Source organism: Leptonychotes weddellii, chromosome 6 (assembly GCF_054177405.1).
Source record: "Leptonychotes weddellii isolate Sample4059 chromosome 6, ASM5417740v2, whole genome shotgun sequence".
Classification (NCBI taxonomy): Eukaryota; Metazoa; Chordata; class Mammalia; order Carnivora; family Phocidae; genus Leptonychotes; species Leptonychotes weddellii.
The window spans coordinates 32,141,401-32,167,003 of record NC_138374.1 but is presented as its reverse complement, the minus strand read 5'-3'; the positions used below and the strand labels follow the sequence as shown (position 1 = coordinate 32,167,003).

The following is a 25,603-nucleotide window of genomic DNA, read 5'->3' as shown; positions in this document are numbered from 1 at the left end:
TTCATTTTATAACTCCCTCCAAAAGTGCTTAAACCTGTTCATGATACAGGAAAGAGATACCCCTCATCATATTATAAATAGAGCAGGAAGATGCAATACCTCTCACAGACCAAAGTACTGGGAACTTGTTGGACATCATGCCATGGATACCATATTCCAGCTCCACGGTAGCCAGCGGAGCACTGGCAGATACTACAGCGAGCACACCGCTCAGACTGCTGCCGCATGTTCTAGGCTTTATGAAAATCAAACAGGAACAACCCAAAAATTAGGAGATGTACAACCTTGGGAAACTGAGAAATATGTCCAGGAGAGGTGAAAGATGTTTTATGGATTCTTAGGAAACCAAAAGGCATGGAGACCCATAGAAACTGGGGTAGCAGCCAGACTGGCTGTAGGCACACCACCCAGCAGGATGAAGTTTATCTCTGGGCCTGTCCTTACGTGTCTCAGCATAGCACAGGAAAACTTACGTATGCTATCTAAGAGAGATGGACTGAGTGAGCAGTTTTTCTTTTATTAGAGCTCTAGACTATACATTTCAATGCCCATATATTTTGAGTATCCGCTTTCGGGACACTCACTACTTTAAAAATTAGAGGGAAGGTTGGCAGTAGTCTTAAAGAGATCCTCAAAATAAAAAGAAATGATTTCCATGTCTTGTCCAAGAATATAAAAACATTCCTAAAGTATAAATTATAATACTTTAAAATGCTTTAAAAAATGAGAAATGTTTATTCTTCGGTAATTCAGTTCCCAGAAGGTGAGTATTTTTTTCTATCACAGAGCAGGACAAAAGAGTTGAGTGACTGGTGACATCCCAGAGCCAGCTCACACTGACTATGAGAATATTAGAAGAAACGTTATTGCCTGTGTGTACCAAGGGAGTTCCAAAGCCACTCTTCCCCCCTGAAAAGTAAATTTAAACAGGTATATTTGGCATCAGAACTATTACTTAATCTCGGGTAGATATTGGCGCAAAGATTAGTCTATACAGCTAGTCATTTGGCAGTTTCTGTTAGCTGCATTTATGCAATTTCATGTGCCTTTTTAGTACTTTTTTACTTTGGGCTATGACTTTTTTATGTTGGTAAAAAAAAATCTGAAGAGCTAGAAGTTTATCTCCATTCCTCTGAGCAGTTTTCTGCCATGTCACTTAACACCTAAAACATCAAATATCTCCTTTTATGGAATTTTCTTCTAATTAAAAGGAGAGTGGCAGCTGTAGACTCTGTCACAGGCTGTCTTCCACGGAGCATGGACACAAGTGAGGAGAGATTCAAGAGTTAAGTGGCATTATCTGTTCTTATGGGTGTTTCCCAACATTTTAACTTGTAAACAGCCACACCACTTAGAATTAATGGCTGGTGATTCTATTGACACAAGGACAGACAGCCTTACAGGTAGTTAATGTAAACAAGAGCTTATATGGTATCTGAAGTTGCAAAAGAGATTCCCCAACCAAAAATAACTTCCTCATCAGACTGGATCTAAATTCTACCTTCTAGGGATTACTTCTTTCCTTCGAAGCATTTTCTATTCAATATTCCTGATGGGAAGAGTAACCACTAAGCCTTGTCTACCATTAGCATCTTAGTATAAATTTGTTTGCTGGATATTTCCAGTGTGGTGGCTTTCCAGGAGCTAGACTATGAACATAACATAGGAAAGGGTAGGATAATAGGCCCATAACGTAGGATACCATCCCAGGAATAGAGATCTGTCTGAGCATCAATGGGAGAACCCAGAGAAGAAGAAAAAAAGCAAAACTATTAAAAGCCTTTAAATTAGAGAAATGAAGTGCTCTGAATTAGACTGTTTTATTATAGTAATCTACAAAATCATGGACATAGCCTTATACAGATTTGTAGTATTAAAATTTTATCTACTAAAGCACTTCACTGCATTATTTAAAATGTCTGAAGTGTCATCTCTAGTCTACAATAATTTTTCTTTCCTACCAAAGAAGATGAAGTAGTCTGATAAGAATTATTTAATTAAATTAAATTCTATAAATTGTACAAGCATGTAGACTTCCTATGATACTTAACTATTTCTAATAGGTATTTTTAATGTGTTTTTTACATACTCATTACTTATATTTTGAAAAACCATAGATTTTTTTAAATTACCCCTATTTCCATTACCCAGACATTTCCATTACCCAAACATAACATACACAAACTGTTAATATTTTAGTAAATTTTCTGTTGATATTTCTTCTCTATATTATCTTTAAAAGGCAATAGAGTTGAAACAATTTTGTATACACACTTTTGTTCCCTGCTTTTTTCACTTGTACCTTTCTTAAATATTTTCCATGTTATTTACATAATTATAACCATCCATTTTAATAGTTGTATTATATTACATTAGATAGATACATATATTATATATTTCTAAAGTTTTGCTTTTATAGGTAGTGCTGTGATGAGCATATTTTTTTTTTCACTGCATACTTTTTGTGTTTAGAATTCCCAGAAGTGGAATTATTGGGACAAAGGGTATTAACATTGTTAATGTTTCTGATAAATGTTGACAAATTACTTTCTAAAAGTAGATTAACTGTGCTTTTCCAGTAAATTCAGTATCTAAAAAGCTTAAGCCAGGTTCATCATCAATAGTATATACCTCATTTCAAATGTTCCCATTTTATGTTTATACTTACTAAACAAATAGCGTTGCTATTTGAGAGATGAGACATATGGAAACTGTAATGCAACATTCTTTACTATAGAAGGTGAATTATTTTTGGTCCTATATTTTGAACCCCCCTTTGGTTACCATTGCTTCAAAATGAAAAGATATATACAATTAATATATAATAATAATTTGTATAATTGAGTTTATGAAAATATTTATATGAGAGATGGCATAGAGAAGGATATAAGTGATTTTTACTACAGTGCTAAAATGTTTTAAATGAAATTATAGTTTAAGTAAAAGTAAAAATGTTTGCTTTCTTTTTTAAATAGCAAAGTCTGGTGGATAAAGTATCTCGAAGACAGAGACCTGATATGAACATGTTATTTCTAAATATGAAAGTAAGACGGACACATCTGGTTAGTGATTCGCTTGATGAGGTATAGATCATTTATTCCAAAATGGTACTAATTGATTAAAGCTTTAAATAAATTCTACAATATGGCGTATTACTAAAGTCTTAGTAATCTGGTTTTCATTTTTGTATGCCAGTAAGTGTGCTTCCTCATACTCTGGTACCATCGTTAAAATCAGTTGTGTTTTCACATAATAAGCCTTATGTTCATTATTTATATGTTTATTAATGGTTTGTTGTTAACTCCCCAGAAAAGGATTTTATGTAGAACACTTAAGTGAGCAATTTGTGTTTCTGAATATGTAACTTAGATTCTGGACCCACCTTTGTTACTTGTTGGGTATGTAACAAGTCATTTTAACTTCTCCAGGCCTGAGATTACTCATCTTTAGAATTAGAGGTCTGACCTCCAGGGGATATTGAGTGTACTCAGGCCCAAACCTACTTTGTACGGAGCTTCATGTATGTACAGTGCTTCAGCCAGATCTTCATGTGGCTATTATAAGATAATGGCTAATTTCATTATGTGATTTTTAAAATCAGGAAGGAAAGTTAAAGAAAAGGAAATGAAATATTTTATGATATAACCTGCTAAATTAAAATCTTGGAGGCAATATGATACCAGGAGACAGGAACTTTGGGCAAGGTACTTGACCCTCTAATTCTTTCTCTTGATCTCTACAACAAACATAATAATGTTTAATTCACACAGTAACTGACAAATTACTGGATGAATGGATGGAGTGAGTTTTGTGACATGATAAATAAAGATAAAGATTGCCTAATGCATTTCCCAGAATTAAAAAAGTTAATTTCCTTTTTACTGCCCTTTGTTCTTCTCTACCATATAATTTTTTCAAATAGTTAACCCGGAAAAGAGCAGACTTAAAAAAGAAGCTGAAAGTTACATTTGTAGGGGAAGCTGGTTTGGACATGGGTGGCTTGACTAAAGAATGGTTCCTTCTTCTAACTCGCCAAATTTTTCATCCAGATTATGGTGAGTATTCAGTTTTTATGAACCGTGTTTCTTCATAATTGTTAGATTAAGTAGGCACTCTTATTTTTAACCTACCCTATGACTTTATAGATTTTTTTGTCAACCATAAATGTTGAGTAATTTAAGGATTGTTATTTACATTTTTAAAAGTGAGCAAACTGATGATTGAAATGTTCATTATCTTACCGGGAATCCTACACAATAAAGACTGAAAGTATATATTTGCAAGGCAGCATCCTCATCTTTCCTGAATAAACTAAATGCATAAAAATTTGTCATTGAAATAAAGAACATTCAGAATTTAAAAACAAGACTGTAGTTTGCTCTACACTAATATTTGAAGCCTCTTCCACTAGATTTTGAGCCATTTTGATAAATAAGAATTCATTAATTAATTTTTAAGACAAAAGTAAGCTTTGAAATTTAAATTTTATCTTATTTAGAGAAAACACCTATATAATCCTTAGTGTCTATAAAAGATTTTTCTTCAAAGAGAGTTTTAAGTGTTTTTCTTACTCTTTGTTTTGTATATATGTATATATAACCTCTTTCTGGCAATGGAAAATAGAGATGACATGGATGAATTAAAATCTCCAGATAATCCTCAAAATTAATTTTGATCATAACTTATAAAACTATCGTTTTTATAAAAGAAAATCAACTGATTTAGTTTTCTCTTTTTAACCCATTTATACCCTTGGTTCAGGATGCCAATAAACAGTAAAATGCTCTTACACATCATTGTGCATATATTTTATATATTTTAACATGAAAGATGGTCTGTAATGGAACTATTGCTGAAATGTCTTGCTTCTAATAGATGAGATATTATGTACATTTTTAGTACTTTGATTTTTTTTAATCAGTCATGCTAATGAAATTATGTTTCTTTTTTTCAGGCATGTTTACATATCACAAGGATTCACACTGCCATTGGTTTAGCAGTTTTAAATGTGATAACTATTCTGAATTCCGATTGGTTGGAATTGTATCCTTTAAACGTTCCACTAGGAGGTGCTAGTACACTAGAGATTTTAAATTTTATCTGAATTCTGGAAAGCTGTTCACATTAAGCCTTTTATTCAGATTTAACATTCTTGTCAAAATTACTAATAGATTTTCAGTTATTTGCAGTATCACAGCTGTATGTCACCAGACTTAATTAATTAAAAGGAATTATGAATTTTTTATATTTTTCTCTGAAAATATCTCAAAATAAAAACAGTTATTTCCTATTTCATATATTATCTGATTTATCAGAAAATTAGGACATTTTTAAAATTAAAGTATATTTTCCATTCGTAATGAGCTATTTTTCTGTTCTTTTACTTTGTGCTTATTTCGCTTAGTTTAATAAATTGAAATTGTGGAAATTAAATCTAGGTCTTTAATATGCCCTTAACTCTAGAAACGTCCACACAAATTAAAAACTGAATGGAATGGGAATATTGAAAGTATATGGCATTATTGTATAGTGTTTTTAAAATTATATAAATCCCTGTGCCATCCTCTGATCCCTATCAGGTGTAGTGGAGACGACATTCCTGCATTGGGTAGGGGATTGGAAAAGATACCTGCCACATTAACTTTTTTAATTTTAAGAAATATAATTGTCTGTGGAAGAAAGGAGGGAAGAGTAAATAAATGAGCAAGCACTGGAGATACCTATGTTAAAAGAGGGGAAAATATCCAGCTTTAAAATGTTTACCATCTAGCTGGGCAGATGACCACCAATTCAAGGTCATCTGATTCATGACTCTTTGACATTAAGTGCTAAGGAGTTCTGAGAAGGAAAAGAGTCAGTGTATTCTTCCCAGACAAGGTAGAGGTTTAACAATGGAACAGTTCTATCTGATTAGCACAGGGCTGGAGAGAGTAGGACACAGACTTAGGAGAATGGCTAGAAACCAGGCTGCATTGTCCTGGGCTTGTTACAGAGAAGTGTGCAGGCCCCTTGATTGAAGCAGAGGGCACCCTGAGTTACAGAGGACACCTTGAGCAAAGGAATCAGGAGTGATCTTAGGGCTTGGAATGTTCAGTTGCATTTGTTGAAATAAATCCTGAGGAATGTATATTAAGATTGGGAAAGTGGATGGAAGAAAAGTTAGCAGGGAGAAAACTGCACATTAAGATGGTAAACTACTTTGAAATTTTATATATGTCGTCATGTCCAAAGGTCCAGAGCACCAAGTTCCACAATCTGGAGTGCTCATCAGTTCTTAGACGTCTATATTTATAGTGTTATCTACAGTAATCATTTGTTGAATGTTTCAGTTTCATTGAAGGCCTGAGTCACCAATACTTCTCACTACACTACGAGCTATTTGAATTCCCTGATATATATGTTTGTCATACTTTACATTCTTATCACAGCTTAGATTTGGATGATATTTTGACTTTCTAATATTTATAATGCAGTATTAGATCTTATTTAGCTTAAATCACATTTTTAGAATGGTGCTATCCATAAAATCATAAGTTTACTAATTGGCTTCTTTTGCAGTAGGCACTAGTTTCTATTGAATCATTACCCAAAAGAGTGAGCACATTAAGAATATTTACATATGCTGCATATTTCCAGTTAATTAATTAAATCTAAACTTAAATGATTATAGCCACTACTATCTCATTATTATGTGTATTTATCTCACATGCACACTCACAAAAATACTATAAAAAGTGAGATTGATGCCCAAAAAGCATGATAATGTATAGGAAATATATAGGAAAAATGTGACATGATAATGGATTATGATCATGTAAGTAGGTGATAGATCTAACAAAGGTGAGAAGTAAAAATTGAGAATACACATTCTATATTGAGAAAATATAGTTGGTTCTGTACATATTTTCACTTTAAGTTTCAGGACCAGAGATTTGTTGTTCTAGTAGTCCTGCCAGCATTGCATTCCTAATACTTCAGTTTTAAATATAGTAAGGCTTCGGAGTTTACAAGAAATGTTATATAGTGAAACCTGTAATAATAATTATAAAATGTTTTGAAGATTGCATGAAGAGCCATAATATAACAATTTTTTTAAACTAGAAATGCTTTCACCAAAAGGGCCATTGAAACAGGGTTTTTAAAATCTACCCTGTTTGCACCACCTGATGCCTCAGTGGTCCAGCGGAATTTCCCCATCCTCGTCTCGTCCTTGCTTCAACCAGCACGGGCTGACTTAGTGTGAAATGAAACACTGTAGTCTGCATATGAAACTGCCCTGTGGCAAATCTTACGGGGCTACTTCCTCATCTGCTAAGAACCTGCCTTTAGGGTTATAATTTTTTTTTTTTAAGTTTTAATGAAAAATGCTTAGAACTTGTCCCTGTGGTAGATGATCATAAATGGTAACCATCATAGTATTATGGTCACTATCATTGTTGCTATTATCACAAGTATGGAAGTATATTAGATCTCATTTTCAGTATCTCTCTCTAGAATACAATGCTCGGTCTCTGTTGATACGGTTACCTATAAAATAATATATCTATTCCTTAAATTACTATTAACTTTCATTCTGCCTTGGCAAATTGAAATATTCGCTGTCTTCCAATTTTTAAAAATTATTTTCAGTAATTTATCCAGCCCATATGTTTAGATTTCCTTTTGAGCCTATAAAATTAATGACTTCTTTAATAACTTGATATAATACTCTTTATTTGACAGCTGAAATATGACATTTAAAACCCCTCTTTCAGCAAATGGATAAGTTACATTCTGCCATATAAGTAATAAATAAAATGTAATTGGGCAGGGTTTATATATATATAACATCTGTAGTTTTTAACCTCAACACTTTGGGTACACTCCAAGTAATAAAAGCCTTTCAAGTATTTCTGTAGGAGAGTAATTGTCTTGTTAGCCTATCAGTAGCGTGTGCGTACATCTGTGTGTATGTGTGTGTAATTGTCCATGTCCATATGTTTATTCGGTTCAGCTCTCTTTACATAGTCTGTATTTAGTTTTAAAATAGTTAAAATGATAACCAAAATTAGTAGTGTATTCTGCATTGGGTTCTGAATAAATTGCTCCTTCTAATTATAAAATCACCAACATCATTTAAATTTAGAATAAATTTAGAAAGTGTTTTCTTGTATGTCAAATAATTTATGAAATGTCTGAAATTGCTGTCTGTTGTGATCTTAGATAAATTTTCCTGGGGAAATCATCAAATACTATCAACCGACCCCGCCCCCCTTTTCCCATGACTTTTGGTAATCAAGGAATTATATTCTGTAAAATAAAGGGAAAATAAAGAAAAAGAAGTATGTGGGATTAATTAAAATCAGTGTTAGGTCTGAAAGAAGTATGCAAGAAATAGACTGATGCATAATTCAAAACTCATTTGTTGTCATGGATTTTATGTTAATGCTTAACATTCAGTATGCATAGCTTATGGGACTAGCTGTTTATAACAGCATTACCTTGGATATTCGTTTCCCCCCCTGCTGTTACAAGAAATTATTGAGCCCTCCCATCATTCCTAGTGATCAAAATATACCAGTAGGCATCTGCAGTGTGACCACTGACGACTTGTGTCAAATTATGCCTGTAAGTATAAAGTTATTAGCATCTTATTCCTTAATGCTAAATCATCTCTCTTCCACCTGAAGTCTTTATCCTAATGCTATTCTTATTTTTAAATATAGTTTCCCTCTACCTATGTTACCCATCTCCTTCTTCATCTAGCTTTCTCCTTCCTCCTAGAGAGAGATCACCCACTTTGCTGCACTCCTAAGCTCTTACAGCATAGCAGAACAGGCTTTGAAATGAGAGAGATAGAGATTAGAATCCAGGCTCTGCCACTTACTAGCTCAGTGAACTTGGCTAAGTTGTTTAACCTTTATGAGCTCTAGTTTCCTTATGTGATCAGTGGGATAACAAAACTTATATACGGAGCAATTATATGAGATAATAAAGCCCTTAGTACTTGATTACTTCTGTGGATTCTTATTAAGATGATACTGTGCTATATCAGTAACAGTGTCTGCAGAAACATCTCCAAAATAAATACAACAAATGAATTTCATGGTACTGCCTCTTATAACATTCCTCTGTTCAGAAATTAGATTTCTCATCATCAAATTTAATCAAAGATTAAAATTTAGTAGAGGAGGAGATACTATACATACCCTTCTGATAATCCCCTATAATAATATTATTTTTTACAGCTGAGTTTTGATAACTGTTGGTCAGCAGAAAATTCTTGGTAATATCTTTAGCAAATAGCCTACATGTGGAGAATCTCTGTTGCTAAGTATTCCTATCTAAATATCCCTGTGTTTTAATGATCCAGGGAGTTTGGTGTAGGAGTTGCCTTCCTGTGGAAGTTGAGAAATCTCTCCAGAACATGTTTGGTTAGAAAACTACTCTTCATACTCCCCAGGGGGTTGATATCAGACACATTTTTGGAAGTTGGGTTTAAGATATTTTCAATTAAGGGCATAAATCCACATTTTTGTAAGACTTAATAGTGGGGCGCCTCAGTGGCTCAGTCGGTTGGGCATCCAACCCTTGATTTTGGCTCAGGTCATGATCTCAGGGTCATGAGATCGAGCTCCGAGTGGGGCTCTGTGCTGGATGTGGAACCGGCTTAAGATTCTCTCTCTCCCTCTGCATCCATGCGCCGCCCCCCGCCCCCCCCCCCCACTGGAGCATGCACACTCTCTCAAAAAGAAACAAAAAACAAAACAAAACAAAAATGACTTAATAGTTAGAAAAATAGTATGATGTGAGAGTGCACAAGTTAACAGAGTGGACTCTGATTAAGAAACTGAAAGTTTGGGGTGCCTGGTGGCTCAGTTGGTTAAGCATCTGCCTTCGGCTCAGGTCATGATCCCAGCGTCCTGGGATCGAGTCCCGCATCAGGCTCCCTGCTCAGTGGGAAGCCTGCTTCTCCCTCTCCCACTGTCCCCTGGCTCGTGCTCTCACTCTCTCTCAAATAATAAATAAAATCTTTAAAAAACAACAACGACAACAAAGTTCTCCCTTCTATAGTCTTGTATCTGCAGCACACTAGCTATGACTCTGGATTATTCACTTAATTTTCTTACCTGTAAAATGTTGGGAATAGACTAATCTCTGAGTACCATCTCATTTTAGATTTTTGTAATTTTTTTAATTGCACATACTAAGTTTCTGTCAAATTTTTTACCAATTTTCTAATTTTATTACTAGTTTTTGCCAATAAATTGCCTAATTTTATGATTAAAACTATTCAAATTTGACTCATTTAGAGCCAGCTTTTTTTTGGTTAATAATGGATATTTTATGAATGACTACACTGAAATATTATATTATGGAGCTGAAGTTTTCACTGTGCTAATTTCATATTCTTATGTTGGCCCTTTAATAATGAATCAAGATTCCTACAGCGTGGTGCTAATAAATGCAGTAATATTCCACTGTTTCCTTAGACAAACCACCAGGATTGTCCTGCGGCAACAATAAGAAATCTTCCCAACCTTAACTTTGTGAAAATTACTCTTGAGGGTTTTAGTTCAGAACAGAGGAGACTCGAGCATATCCTTGAATCAGCAACTATGATATCTCTTCTGCTTAAGTCACTCCCAAATATGTTGTATTAAATAAGGCCAGGAAGGGTATTCAAATGGTGTGTAAAAACAGTATTCAGTATATTCACACACTCTTTATCTAATTATGGGTTTACAAAATCCTAAAAAGTTTATACAGGTAATTAATAGTATTTTAGAAATAGCATATTACAGTTAAGAGTCTAAGATTGACAATATAGGTAAACAAAAAAAGATTCTCAACAAAAATAGGGGATTGAAAATACAAAGTCTGGAAATAAAGGGCCTATAATCCCAAATAAAACAGATCTGAATACATAACTTCATAACCTATTGACTTTGTATTTTGTCATTAAAAATTTCATCTCTGAAAGATGATGGTAAGTCCTTTCCCCTGGGTTCACCTGGTAGTCTCTGGAGTTCTTAAAAATTGCAAACTCCCAATTATAATTTTCAGCATTCATGATTTTTATTAATAATTGAAGCAAATGATGACAGTCATACCATATCTATGCCAGCCTAGATTTGTATAAAAATTTCTGATTTTAACAGAATGGAAAATTTATTATGTATTTAAGATCATTCTATGCTGTTGTTTACCTTTTCCTCTAATAGTTAAAAATAAATTAAAACTTTAATTTTGTTCATAAAACCTGAAAAATATCTTTAGATATTGGGTCAGTTTTTCTGTTTGTAAATCTTTGTTCACGGATATCATGAGTTATAGGAAAATACTACTTCTGCTGTTCCCAACTCTGGGGGGAAGAGAAGGGCACTGTAACCGAAATGTAGAAACCATGTGCCATGTATGAACTGTGTTTTGATGCTTAAAAGATGAATCCTAAGACAGCAGATTTTTAAGGAATATACGTTGAAAAATACTACGAATTCATAAATAGTAATGTTGCTGATAGCAGTGAATTATGATGGAGACTGTGCTCTTCACTCACTGCATAAGAACAGATTCGAGTTATGCCTCTGTCATTTGAACTGGATGTTTTCCTCTTACGTGACTTCCCGAGTTTTTCCAAGCCTTTCACGTGGTAGAAATCATTAACAAACATTTTGTGCCCTGGAAAAATATATCCCAAATATTATCTTTAGTTCAAAATCTGAAAGAGTATATCTACTCTATCTCACATGAGTTCACTATGGTAGATCTGCTTAACTATTTTAGGTAATATTATTTGATTAAAAACACAGGTAACAGATTTCTTTTTACAGGAGTTGGCCCATGGGTTAAGTGAACTCCTATCCTATGAAGGCAATGTTGAAGAAGATTTCTATTCGACATTCCAGGTACCATTAAGGGCAAATAGCTTTCCGTTAACCAGGTATTTCATATATGAAAAATGCCATTTGTTATTCAATATCTATCATTAGAAAAGAGGAACGAGGATTAATCAACACACACCATCCCTTATCATAAAGGTTCTTAACCTGATAATGCAGAGACAATACAGCAGACACGTGTAGAGGACCAGTCAAGGAAAGTGCCTAAAGAAACTCCCCAAGGGTGCAGGTACTCTGCTAGGCACCTGGCATATTGACTTAATTCAGCTACCTTCTCAGAGCTTTTCAGCTTCTAAAAAATAAGCCTCTCCTGTAGCTTCAGTACAAGAAGTTAGGAGCAGAAACTAATGGATCAGACCAAAATGGTCTCATTTCCTCTCCCCTAACAGTAATTGGGAGATGGAAGTCAGAGTAATCCACAGAGCTCCAAAGACCTGAGTATTACCTAAACGGCCACATAAGTCGATGAATAGCAGTAAGGTATTCAGCTGTGCTCCACAGAGAGGGTTAAGTCCCTGTAGTTTGTATGGGGCGGGGGGAGGCGTGTTCTTAAATTTTTATAAACCTATTCATGGAAGCCTATTATTATATTAACCATACCAATAAATATCTTGTGTTGGAATCTCCCAACAGGTTTTTCAAGAAGAATTTGGAATAATTAAATCCTACAATTTAAAGCCAGGTGGTGATAAAATTCCAGTTACCAATCAAAATAGGAAAGGTAGGTAGACACCATTTCTTAATTGAAATGCATGAATATTTATCATTTACTTTTACTGTTTAATGGATGTAAAATTGCTTTCCAGAATATGTGCAGCTTTATATTGACTTTCTTCTCAACAAATCCATCTATAAGCAATTTGCTGCATTTTATTACGGATTTCATAGTGTGTGTGCTTCAAATGCCCTGATGGTGAGTTTAAAACTAAATTATGCTTTCAATTTTGTAATACTATAATATTAACAGATAAGTCCTTAAATAGATAAGCTTCTAAAATAGAAAATATTTTTTACTTTTTAAAGGTAGAGCTAGAAGTAAAAATAGCTTTCTCATTTCAGCCTTAATTCTGTAATGGGAGAAAAGCCCAGTCAACTCCCTTTTTCTTTCCTTGAGCTCTGTCTTATACTATGTCTTTTGGGGCTTTAAGAATTTTCCTTAAGAGTAGATGAAGAGATCCCATAGGCCCAAGTTCTTAATACTGAGGGACAAAGCACAGAAAACAGAGTTAACATGTAAGCCCCAGGGCCGAAGCCACAACTTCTGATTAAGGAACATATTTATAACTGCTTCCTGCTGCAACTCTGAGTTCCCTTTTACCCATAGGAAGTAGTTTGTCCTCAGAGTCATGATGAACTCTGGTTGGTCTGACATGCCTTAGCCAGGTGAAGGTGGGTCAGTGCCATTTAGCACACCATGGCAGATAAAAGTCAGTGAGAGTCTTCTCAAGAAGCCCTGCTCTCCCCCAGCTACGCAGGGGGTGCTAGTCATGCCACGTGCATCTCCCCTCAGTTTTAGTATGTGCGTTTGGAGGAAGGTCTTCCATCTGAGTTATTGTTACAGGAGAGAACTGGTTTTAAGGTAACCTCTGTCACGTTTTTGTTGTTAAAAGCACCTTTGAAAAAGGAGCACTTACATTGAGCTCTAACTGGGTTTTGTCTGTGACACGCTGCTACTTGTGGGGGTGGAGGGAGGGAAAATAAGAATTAAATGGCACAGCATGGTCTCTGTTCTTAAGTTTTAATCTCTTTAGGTGAGGGACAACTTATGTAGGTGAAAAAACCAGTGAACTACACGAGGCAGACTATAACCAAGTACCCAAACTCTGCAGTGCCCCTAGGAGGCATGTGGTCTATTGGAAGGAGGCTGGAATAAGCTAAGAGAGTTTCAAGCAGGCCTGAGGGGGTGGGGAAGAGTTGTCATTTGAATTCATGCTTAGTCATCTGCTTGTTTTTCTGGCAAACTGCTAATTACTATTTGCAAAGGGGAGAGCCTGATAGTTTGACAAGATTTATAAATTTTCAGGAGCAAAAATATCTTAACCTCAGGAGAAAACTAAAAATGGAGATTTTTCCTTAATAAAAATGGCTTGGTTTACTATAAAGAAGTCATATGTTTTGTAATTTGATTCAGTGAAGATAGTTCCAATTTCATTTTTTTAATCATCACTTTTTATTATCATTTTTGGAAAATAATTATTGGCAGCTGCTTCGTCCAGAAGAGGTTGAAATTCTGGTCTGTGGAAGTCCCGAACTGGACATGCATGCTCTGCAGAGAAGTACTCAGTATGATGGCTACGCAAAAACAGACTTAACTATAAGGTTAGCCCATTCTACTTCTGAGAGTCAGCTTGCCGGAGAGGGGATGAAAGAGAGTGTAACTTATTTGTATCATTTATAATCTTTGAATCAAGTAAGTTAGCTGAAATATTGTAGAGTCCCACACTGCCTTATTTTATCTTTAGAAAGTAATGTGAGAATATTAAATATGAAATCACTTAGCAGTCCCCTTGGGAGAAAGTGATATAAATAAGTTTCTACAAGAGTATAGAGATTCGTTTTTGAATCTTTTTTTAGAGAGAGAGCGTGTGAGCTGGGGTGGGGCAGTGGTAGAGAGAGAACCTTAAGCAGGCTCCTCACCCAGCGCAGAGCCCAATATGGGGCTCGATCTCATGACCCTGAGATCATGACCTGAGCCAAAATCAAGAGTCAGATACTTACCCTACTGAGCCATCCAGGTGCCCCAAGATTTTACTTGTTTAAAAAATGACTTGGGGGGTGCCTGGGTGGCTCAGTCGTTAAGCGTCTGCCTTCGGCTCAGATCATGATCCCAGGGTCCTGGGATCGAGCCCCACATCAGGCTCCCTGCCCAGCGGGAAGCCTGCTTCTCCCTCTCCCACTCCCCCTGCTTGTGTTCCCTCTCTCGCTGTCTCCTCTCTCTGTCAAATACATAAAATAAAATCTTAAAAAAAAAAAAATGACAGGTTCTAGAATTTCAGGGATGCTATACTAAATAAATAGCATTTTACTAGCATTGTGCTGAAAAAAAATAAGGCTTGTAAATTATAGAGGAGAAAAATGGCTTTTGTACTATCTACTGTTGGAATACTTTTATAATTCTATAAAGATGTTACTTTTGGGGTGCCTGGGTGGCTCAGTTGGTTAAGTGTCTGACTCTTGATTTCAGCTCAGGTCTTGATCTCAGGGTCTTAAGCTCAAGCCCCGCATTGGGCTCTATGCTGGGCATGGTGCCTACTTAAAAAAAAAAAATGTTACTTTCATAATGTTAGTCAAAAATCTAATTCATATATAGAAGCTTGTCGTTCCTTAACTTCACATTAAGGGCTATTATGTATGTTTAAGGGAAGTTTTTTTCCTTAGAGCTTACTTTATGTTACTTTATTCTGATCTGCAGGATTTTTGACAAGACATTTTATATAAATTTCCTTTGGTGTTCTTTAGATATTTTTGGGATGTTGTGCTTGGATTTCCTCTTGATCTTCAAAAGAAGTTGCTACATTTTACTACAGGAAGTGACAGAGTACCTGTAGGAGGAATGGCTGACTTGAACTTTAAAATCTCAAAGAATGAAACTTCTACTAACTGGTAAATTTCCAGATTGTAATTTTATTTTTAATCTGTAGGTTTTGCTAATAATAATATGTTTGGAATTAGAGGATTCTTTCAATCAGAAGTCATTTTTGTAGGAAAAAAATCTTGGGAGTAAATACAACCTTGAAATGAGAGAGAGTATGCATTAAGGTTCTCTATTCATTTTTGAGACTTACCAATACCAATAATTCCTTTCTGTCAACTTTTTACTTTGCTAAGTCAACTGCTTTGTAGTCTCTTTTAGAATCTAGCTGGCTTTTAGTTGTACATTGTATAATGTTCATTCTTATTTAAAGGTGTTTTTTATTAAAAATATTAAGGTGAGTTTTTTGGCTTGTATTTTAGTTAGTACAAGAAATCCTCTAGTTAGTAGTCCTCTTTTTTTTTTAATCTAGTGCGCTTTGCATATGAAAGTAATAATGATGGCTTTGAATGATGGCTTTGTTTTCTAATATTATTAATGGGTTGATGCTGATCTACTTGTTTTCCCAAACACCTTATAATTTCTAGAGCTGATTTGAGTAGACGCTGCTTTTATTAGAATCATAGTTTTCTCCCACCCAATATATTCCCTGAGCTTTGTCAGCTCTTCCTTTCATTTTAGACCTGGACTCTGTCCTTTCCTTTCCCACGGCCACCACCCTGGTGTAGTTGTTTTTAGCCTCATACCTAGCTTATTGAAATAGCCTTCTTCCTGGTCTACTTGCTCAGATTCTTCCCTTTTTAATTATTTTATCTTATTAAATTCATTTTCCTTAAAACTGCTTTGCTTATGGTATTTCCTTGGGCCATAATAGCTTTATTACTGCTCTCCTTCAGTTTAAGTTCTAGACTCTAGAGCCTGTCCAATAAAGCTCTACAGTCCTCTCCCCAAGATTACATAGCAGTTTTCCTTTCTTGTCATGCTTTAGTCAGCAGGCTATTTTGCTATTCCTTAGACACATTTTGTCCTTTCCTTTTTCATACTTTAAGTGGTTCTTTCAACACATGACATTCACTTGCTGTATCTCCACTCAAGAAAGTTCTACCCCTCCTTAAAGACCCAGTTTCCCATCAACTTCCTCCGTAAAGCCAAAAATCATCATTCCAGGGCACCTGGGTGGCTCAGTTGGTTAAGCAACTGCCTTCGGCTCAGGTCATGATCCTGGAGTGCCGGGATCGAGTCCCACATCGGGTTCCCTGCTCAGCGGGGAGTCTGCTTCTCCCTCTGATCCTCCCCCTCTCATGCTTTCTGTCTCCCATTCTCTCTCTCAGATAAATAAATAAAATCTTTAAAAAAAAAAAAAATGAAAAAAAAAAATCATCATTCCTTTGATTCACTTCTCAAATATTTTATAGAAATCCTATGTCACTTAGCATCTTGCACCTTTATCTTAGTCATTTAGCCCCTCAAGGTAGAGGCCATATATATAACAAATATTTATATACGTATATATATAATTAAGAAATGTCTAAATAAGATTTACATTGAAAGACCTAAAATGAAAAAAAATTCAAAAGAAGCTTTTTTTAAGGTTATACGCTTATTTACTTAACAGAAATTAGTTTTTCAAAATATTGACAAACAAAAATATTGTCAATTTAAAAAGAGTAACCTGAGGGGTGCCTTAGTGGCTCAGTTGGTTAAACGCCCAACTCTTGATTTTGGCTCAGGTCTTGACCTCAGTGTCGTGAGTTCAAGCCCCTCATTTGGCTCCACACCCAGCGTGGAGCCTACCTTAAAAATAAGTAAGTAAGTAAATAAGTAAATAAATAAATAAAAGGATAATGTGAGTAATGTAATTTAATACAAAAGTGATATTACACATGGAGCCTACCTTAAAAATAAGTAAGTAAATAAATAAATAAATAAATAATAAAAAGGATAATGTGAGTAATGTAATTTAAGACAAAAGTGATATTACACCTAAACTTTTCCTATTGTTATTTCAGAGATTATTTCATAAGCACATTTAGGCATGAATCTTCCACAACTCTAGGATTTGCAGTAGGACATTCACATAGATTAAATATAGTTGTCCATCAAAGATGTGTACATCACCATTGTAGATCCACTAGATTTTTGTTAAATAAGAATGTTAAATTTTTACATGGTAACAGTATTGGTGTGAGGTAAGGCTGATCTGGGTTTGATTAATGGGTCTACAACTTCACCAGCTCTATGGCGTTGAACAGATTACTTAACCTGTATGTTCCCATATTTAGTTTCCCTCATCAGTAAAATGAGGATAACAAAAACCACTTTTTAAGTTGCTTTGAGGCTTAAATTAAACACTGCATATAAAAACACTTAGCACAATGCTTGTCGTAGACCAAGCACTCAATAAATGCAAACTGATTGTAATAATTTTAAATCTTTTAAAACAGGGCTGTCAAAGTTTAGTTTTTAATCCTACAAACTTGTTTGAAGATGTTCTTTTCTCTGGCACATTCCCCATTTTTATTCACTGACTTCTCCAATGGCTGTTTTGATGCTGCAAAGGTCCTAACGTCTGCAGGATGAAGGAAGGGCCTAGGAAAAGGGTAGCAATCTAGAGTGCAGATAGACAGTGTCATCAGGGAGAAGCTGGGGCTGGTCCAGAAGGTGCAGAGGATGGATGCCGCGTGTGCCTGAGGGCAGCAGCACTGAAAGCACGGGCGTCAAGTATCCAGGAATGTTCTTTTTATTATTTTTGGACAGTCAAGACAAATAATAACAGTTGTATTATCCACTATTCTGCCGCGTGTTTTATGCGCATAGCTCTTTAAATCTTTTAAACAACCCACTTGGATAGTTTACCCTGTGGTGACAAGGACACTGAGACGTGGAGACATGAAGCCACTCGAACAAGATCCCACGGCCAGTAAGTTGGGGAACCAGCATTCAAATTCAGATCTGCCTCCAACAGTAAAGCCTCTGGGATGCAAGTTTCACAAGAGCACAGGGACATTGGCCGTCTGGTCTGTAAACCCAGCCCCCGTGTCTAGAACAACGGTGCCATTACATAGTGGGTGCTCTGTAAGTATCTGTTCAGTGAAGGAATTAAGGAGTCGCCTCTCGGCATAGCGAACTAGATTTGAGTCGGCCATGTTTGAGAGTAGCTTTGCGCTGATCCAGTGTGTATTGTGAGACTTAGTATCGCTAAAAAAAAATTTTTCCCCTAGGTTGCCTGTGGCCCACACCTGCTTCAATCAACTTTGCCTTCCCCCCTACAAGAGCAAAAAGGACCTAAAACAGAAATTGATCATTGGAATTTCAAATTCAGAAGGTTTTGGACTTGAGTGACCTAGAAGACTTGAAATACATTTTATATGTAGCATTCACTTCCCTCTTATTGTGCCTTTAACCTTTTCATGTCTCTGTCTCACAGCACCTTGACAAAGCTCACCAACTTTAAAATACTGATTTTTTTTTAAATCAAATATGAAGTATGTTCAGTGGGGGAGGCATGATTTTCTAAAAACACAGAAATTGCTTGAGGAGAAGCCCAGATGGCAGAGACAGGTGTGGGTCCGGCCCTTCCTTTTTATAGCACTTTATGAGTCTCCATAGGTCGTTTCTCACAGGTGCTCCACTGGGAAAGCAAAGCGCAGTGAAGAACGCGCTGACCGCAGAGTGGAGCCCGGTGGGGCCCGGTGGCACACACAGCTCCGTTCTCGTTCGTGCAAGGCATGTAGCCATATTTTCATATAGAGGTAAACAACAACAGCATAAATGCTGTTCACAGGGTTGGTTTCTTTTTGATATACTGGCTTTGGTCCTATAAGATCCTTTTCAACTGTTGCTGAAAAGCATGTAAATAACTACATATTAGCCTGAGAATAATGGGATTTTGATAGTGCCATTTATTGCTAAAAGATTTATTTTTACAAAGTAAATTCAGGGTTTTAGATGTGTATACAGCTTTTACAAATCAATAAAGATGATTGTACAAGAGTGTTAACTATTTTCAGACTAATTGGATTCGAGGTTCTGTTCTTTTAAGTAATGTTAGTCTGCATGCACATTGGCAGTAAGCTAGTTACTTTGAGTATTCTGTAATATTTGTATAATGATCATTTCTTCTTAAGGGTCAGAACATTAGAGGGGATATCAGATCTAACTGTTGATAAATTAAGTCAATTACAAGCACAAAAGAACTGTTTTTATATATAATTTGATTGATGTACAAGGCTTATTTCTAATATTTTTTGATTACCAGTTGTACTGAAGCACTAATTTTGGGGAAAGGCTAGGGTAAGATATTTGACAAAAGTGAATACAATAATAACATCTGTGTCAAAATGATATAGCTTGGTGTAAAAATAAAGTTCAACGTTTTGGCCAAAATGTTTGTATTTCACTGGATTCTGAATGTAGTAAATTCAAAAGTACCCTTTTTGGAGTTTCTCAATAAGTAGCATGTAAAAAGAAACTACATTTTAAGTCAGACTGTAAATGGTTTTCTTTTTATTTACAGCAAATGAAGCAGTTTTATTGGCATGTTACAAATATTTCGGAATCAAGACTTCTTTATTATACTTTGATAACTTTCCTTCAGGAAACTCTGAAGATACATTTGCAATAATAATGAAGCCAGCATTTAGTACCAGCATATGGTTCACAGGCAAATAATACTGTCCCCCGGTTTTTTCCTAGTTACACTGTTTTCTTATTGCTATGCTTCCTACACTCAACCAGCAGAATTCTTTTCGGGTGGAGGAACGAATCAACTCGTTCTCCTGTAGGGCTGGGGCCAATTCGCGAATCTTTGAGGAATAGGAATTCCTTCGTTTACTGTTCCCCTTGCAAAGGAAGTGACTCTGCTTTTCCACTGGGTGTACTATGTAAAGGATTTTTCTTCTTAAAAATCTTGGAAAAGCCTAAGAGAGTTAAAGGCATGTTGGTTTTGTTTTGTTTGCTCTGTTTCTTATCCATCTGCGAATAAAACTGCTTCTCTGTTAGACTGCTTGGACTAGAACGTAGGTTACTACTTACTAATAAGCACAAAAGAATCACGTATAAGAAATCAGATTTAAGTGTTTTAAATAAAACAGAGTTTTTATTTGGTAGAGACGGAAAAATTGTGTTGGCTTGGTCTGCATGTTTAATGATGTGCTTGTTTATCGATAGCTCTGTCACTTTTAAATAAGTACACAAGCAAGCCAAATTTTTACATGACAAAGTCCATAAGGAACTAGAAAATTATTGTTGTCTGTTGTTATTAAGTTGAAATTTGTAACCATTTGTCACTTAATTACACATTGCCTTTATTTATTTATGTTGGTTTTGGTTTACAGTGTAATAATACCTCATTTTCTAAAAAAAAAAACAAAACCACTACTGTCCTATTTCATTAATTTAAATAGCTAGAAAATTCATGTAGTTGCTTTTTTTAATATAATCTGTTAAGGAAGTCTTGATTTTTATATCTGCCACAGTAAATTAAAGCATTGTGCAGTATTTATCAGTATTTACAAAATGTCCTGTCCTTTTTAAATCTTTGCTTAATCATATTTTTGTCTGTATGATCAAAAGTTTTTAACAGTCTGTCTTTTTTGTACAAATCTGTATTGTATTAAGTTCATTTCTGGATAAAATTTTTCAAATATTAAAGTTATACAATCAGTCAGGCTTCAGCTCAATTTTTTAACATTAGGCAATTAATTAAAACCATAAGTTAAAAATATAAAAGCAAACTGTTCTCTTCATTACACTGTCTCTTAAACTAGTGCTTAGGAAAATTGCTAATACATAGAGCTTCAAAAGATATGTGTTGATGTTGACACCAAATAAAATCAACTTCTTTCACATTATTTTCTGTATGAAGTAATGTCTGTCCAGTGTCTGGATGGTCACAGACCATTCTGTCAAATGAACGTTAGAACGTCATGGAGGCCACCCAGAAAGGAACCAAGTATGACATTTCATTGGCCAACTTCAGATCTTAAGTATTCTTCCCCAAAACCATTAGTTTGGCCTTCCTCCCCTTGCCCACATCTCCTATGCTTAAGGAAAAGAAAGAGGAGATTATGAGAATGTAGGGGAGAATGTCATGAGTGATTCATGGAAGAAGAGAGCTGACTGATTCATGGAAGATAGGCAGCTGGGAGGGAGGAAGGAAGACCAGGGTGGGTTTTCCCAGTGGCAAATACACGATCAATTCACCCAGATGGCCACACAGCCTTTGGTCCGGTGTGGTGGTTACGAACAGCGCTTTGGAGCCAGACTGCCTGGGTTTGGGTTTGCTCTTCACTAGTTGTGTTAGGCCAGTTACTTACTCTCCCCCGGCCTCAATTACTACATGAAAATAATTTGTAAATGGAAACAAAGCTCCCTATCTCGTAGGTGGGCTTGTAGGAGGATTACATGAGTCGATGTGTGTAAAGCACACATGTGGCAGATGGTAAACAACGTGATGGGTGCAAGAGGCAGCATGGTGCTAATGTGATGACGTCATAAAACCACGGCTTCTGCAGCCTTCTGGAGGTTTTTGCCTATCAGACACTGGGGACAACCACAGGTAAAGAACACAAAGTGCTTCTGAGGCATTAAAATTGTGTTAGGAGAATATTTCTTATTCTAGAAATAGTGCTTTAGAATTTCTCCTTGTAGATGTCTCACTAGGCAAGGGTTTTTTTTTTTTTTTTTTGCATCAATTTCTCTGTATTCTATTTTTTAATTTAAATTCAATTAATTAACATATAATGTATTATTCGTTTCAGAGGTAGAGGTCAGTGATTCATCAGTCTTGTATAATACCCAGTGCTCATTACATTACGTGCCCTCTTTAATGCCCGTCATCCCCTTATCCCACCTCCCCCCCAGCAACCCTCAGTTGATTAAGTCTCTTACAGTTTTTCTCTCTCTCTGATTTCGTCTTTTTTATTTTTCCCTCCCTTCCCCTATGATCCTCTGCCTTGTTTCTTAAATTCCACATGAGTGAGATCATATGATAATTGTCTTTCTGTGAATGACTTATTTCACTTAGCATAATACCCTCTAGTTCCATCCACATCACTGCAAATGGCAAGATCTCATTTTCTGATGGCTGAGTAGTATTCCATTGTATATATACACCACCTCTTCCTTATCCATTCATCTGTCGATGGACATCTCGGCTCTTGCCACAGTTTGGCTATTGTGGACCTTGCTGCTATAAACATTGGAGTGCAGGTGCCCCTTCGGGTCCCTACATTTGTATCTTTGCGGTAAATAGTAGTGCAATTGCTGGGCCATAGGGTAGCTCTATCTTCAACTTTTCGAGGAACCTCCATACTGTTTTTCCAGAGTGGCCGCACCAGCTTGCATTCCCACCAACAGTGTAAGAAGTTCCCCTCTTTGATACTTTCTTTTAGATGGTTCTATTCTTCAGTTCTTGAAGAACTAATTCTTGTATTTCTCTCTTTTTTTATAAAGATTTAAATTTTTTTAAGATTTCATTTATTTATTCATGAGAGACAGAGAGAGAGAGGCAGAGGCAGTGGGAGAAGCAGGCTCCCTGAGGAGCAGGGAGCCCAGTGCAGGACTCGATCCCAGGACCCTGGGATCATGACCTGAGCCGAAGGCAGACGCTCAACGACTGAGCCACTCAGGTGCCCCTAATGCTTGTATTTCTTCATCTGCTGGATCTCATAGTGATTTGTTTCCTTGTGTGATTTGTGATTTTGTATTTTTGCATGTTCTGTTTACTTTCAGGTTCTGAATCGTGCGAATGCCCTAGCAGAGTAGTTCCATGTTGTTCTCAGCCAAGGCCCTCTAGGTTTCCCACACCAATTTTTATATTAACTTCTTGGACTTCTTTTCCACTTGTGTAAATGTGGACCCCCTCACCTCTAGTGGGTTTATGAGTAGAATTTTTCTATCCCCTTTTCATAGACATAGCAACCCTTTTATTTTTTTTAAAGATTTTATTTATTTGTCAGAGAGAGAGCGCACAAGCAGGGGGAGTAGCAGACTGAAGGAGAAGCAGACTCCCCACTGAGCAGGGAGCCTGATGTGGGACTCGATCCCAGGACCCTGGGATCATGACCTGAGCTGAAGGCAGATGCTTAACTGACTGAGCTACTCAGGCATTCCTATAGCAACCCTTTTAAACTCTAGGCTTTATGAAGTGGCCTGAGGCATGTCTGCTGAACTCATGTTCATTGAAATTCCTTACAGGTCTCATCACCCCCATGAGTCACCTAATCCCGCTTACTGCTTTCAGCTTTTCATTTCTTCCTCGTTTCCTATAACTGATAATTTCCCTTGCTTTCAATCTTGGACATTTATATTTTAAGATTTTTGTAGATATGTTCCAAAATTTATAAAATTCTATTGTAGTCAATGGCCTCTTCCATTTCAGCCTAGCCTATATAAGCATGGCCCTTGGTTCTTTTTACCTCATCCAATTTGTGAAACTTCGAAATATATGGTTTCCTGTAGATTATTTGCACCAAGGCTTATTAATTTATTAACATAATACGTTTTTTTTTTTTTAAGTAGGCTCCATGCTCAGCGTGGAGCCCAACACAGGGCTTGAACTCAGGACCCCAACATAAAGACCTGAGCTGAGATCAAGAGTCACATGCTTAACCGACTGAGCCACTCAGGTGCCCCAATAATTTAACACTTTTTTAGGAAGTGACTATTGTATCAGCTAGAGGCTGATGTTTAGCTCCATACACCATTTGTTTATTCTTTACAAACATAAGAAGCAGATGTGATTCTGAATACTTTTGAAGCACTAAAATGTATATGTGTATTATAACAAGGAAACACATCCAGGATTTTCACAGCAATTATACGAGTCAATGTTTTCATGCCATTTAGATATTATAACTGAACCCATGGGTAGACAGACAATAGGAGCATTAATCCCCATTGAGTTTAGCGGCTGGGTTTTCCAGCAACACAACTTGGTTTTTTCCATGTGCACACATACCCACACATACCCACACACCCACACAGGCAAATCACAATAGAAAAAATCTAGAATTATTTCAGTAGAATTTCTCAAGGAGCGCAGTCTTGTGCTATGTTTCCACTCATGTAGGCCACCTCTCAGTAGGCCTTCCTTACTTGTCTCTGTCACTGGCAATCTTACTCTCCTGATTGACTTGGCTTGTAAATGGTGGTCTCATTTCAAATTTTCCTTCTCTTCAACCTCCTATCAGCAAGCTTCACCTTTATGATGTTTCTCCGATTTGACCCTTCTTTCTACTCCATTCCTACAGCCTCCTCCTTGGTTTAGTCACTCAACCCTTAATAACTAACTGGCCTCCCTGACTGTAGACTTACTCTTCCCCCATTTATCTGAAGGCTCCTCAGTTAATCTTTATAAAATTCTGTTCTTCTCATGCGCCGTGCTATCAAGTGTCTAAGGTATATCTGGTGCTGACCTGACCACCTTCCAACTCCAGAGCCTAACATGGGTTCCGCTTCTATTTTGCATTTTCCCCAACACGACTTCCAAGAGGATAGCTCCTTTACTGAACGCCCCTTCTCAGTCCCATCCCTGCTCAGCGTAGTGTTTCTGAGGTCCTCTTCAGTGGCCCCTCTCCCACCAACCAACTCCTCCCTGGGCTCTACCCCAAATCAGCTCACATCTCCTGCCGTCCATAGCCTCCCAGACTAGAACTTTCTCTCCCCTGCCAAACCTTGCCCTGAACCATTACTAGCCCCAAACAAAAAAGCTAGCTGGAAGGCAAATCGCACTCTTTTTCACACCATCCTACCTATCTATCTTCATTTCTCGGGTGGCACTTAGTGTTTTCAAACTGGTGTGTGATTTGATAGATGGGTATCAGCAGCTTGAGAACAGAAGTTATTTCCTGTGTCCCCACCTAGCACCTAGCACAGTGCTGGGTCAGTAAACTCAGATAAAATCCTACCTGACTTGACTTGACTGGGCAGGTGGAACAGTCATCCCATCAGTGGAGTGAACCAGAGAACTACTTAACCTGTTTGGGTTAAGTAGTTCATCGTTAATCATAGCCTATTGTCCTGACTCACACAAACCAGTTCGCACCCCGGCTGTCAAGACTCCACTGTGTCAGCCTTGGGGAAACACCTTCCTAACCCCCACCTACCACCATGCTCCCATCAGCCTGAGCCTACCTTTCCACTCCAAACTACATGGAGCCTGAGCTTGCCTGCCTCCAATTACCAA

General features: G+C 36.6%; 1 protein-coding gene across 6 annotated transcripts in view; it reads left to right on the top strand.

The window, feature by feature from the left end:
* Positions 1–21,266, top strand: part of HECTD2 (HECT domain E3 ubiquitin protein ligase 2) — a 72,932-nt gene extending 51,666 nt beyond the window's left edge. Inside the window, exons 12-21 of one of the 6 annotated variants that reach the window (XM_081823847.1) lie at positions 2,976–3,062; positions 3,923–4,055; positions 4,955–5,043; positions 8,449–8,607; positions 11,814–11,888; positions 12,516–12,603; positions 12,689–12,795; positions 14,086–14,201; positions 15,342–15,485; positions 18,636–21,266. In XM_081823847.1, the coding sequence (XP_081679973.1) occupies positions 2,976–3,062; positions 3,923–4,055; positions 4,955–5,043; positions 8,449–8,607; positions 11,814–11,888; positions 12,516–12,603; positions 12,689–12,795; positions 14,086–14,201; positions 15,342–15,485; positions 18,636–18,756 (1,119 nt within the window). In that variant the 3' untranslated portion in view covers positions 18,757–21,266. Of the gene's footprint in view, positions 1–786; positions 927–2,975; positions 3,084–3,922; positions 4,056–4,954; positions 5,044–8,439; positions 8,608–11,813; positions 11,889–12,515; positions 12,604–12,688; positions 12,796–14,085; positions 14,202–15,341; positions 15,486–18,635 lie in introns of those variants that run through there. The other 5 variants (XM_081823846.1, XM_081823848.1, XR_014146249.1 and 2 more) reach the window with 5 other exon arrangements.
* The last annotated feature ends 4,337 nt before the right edge of the window (positions 21,267–25,603 follow it).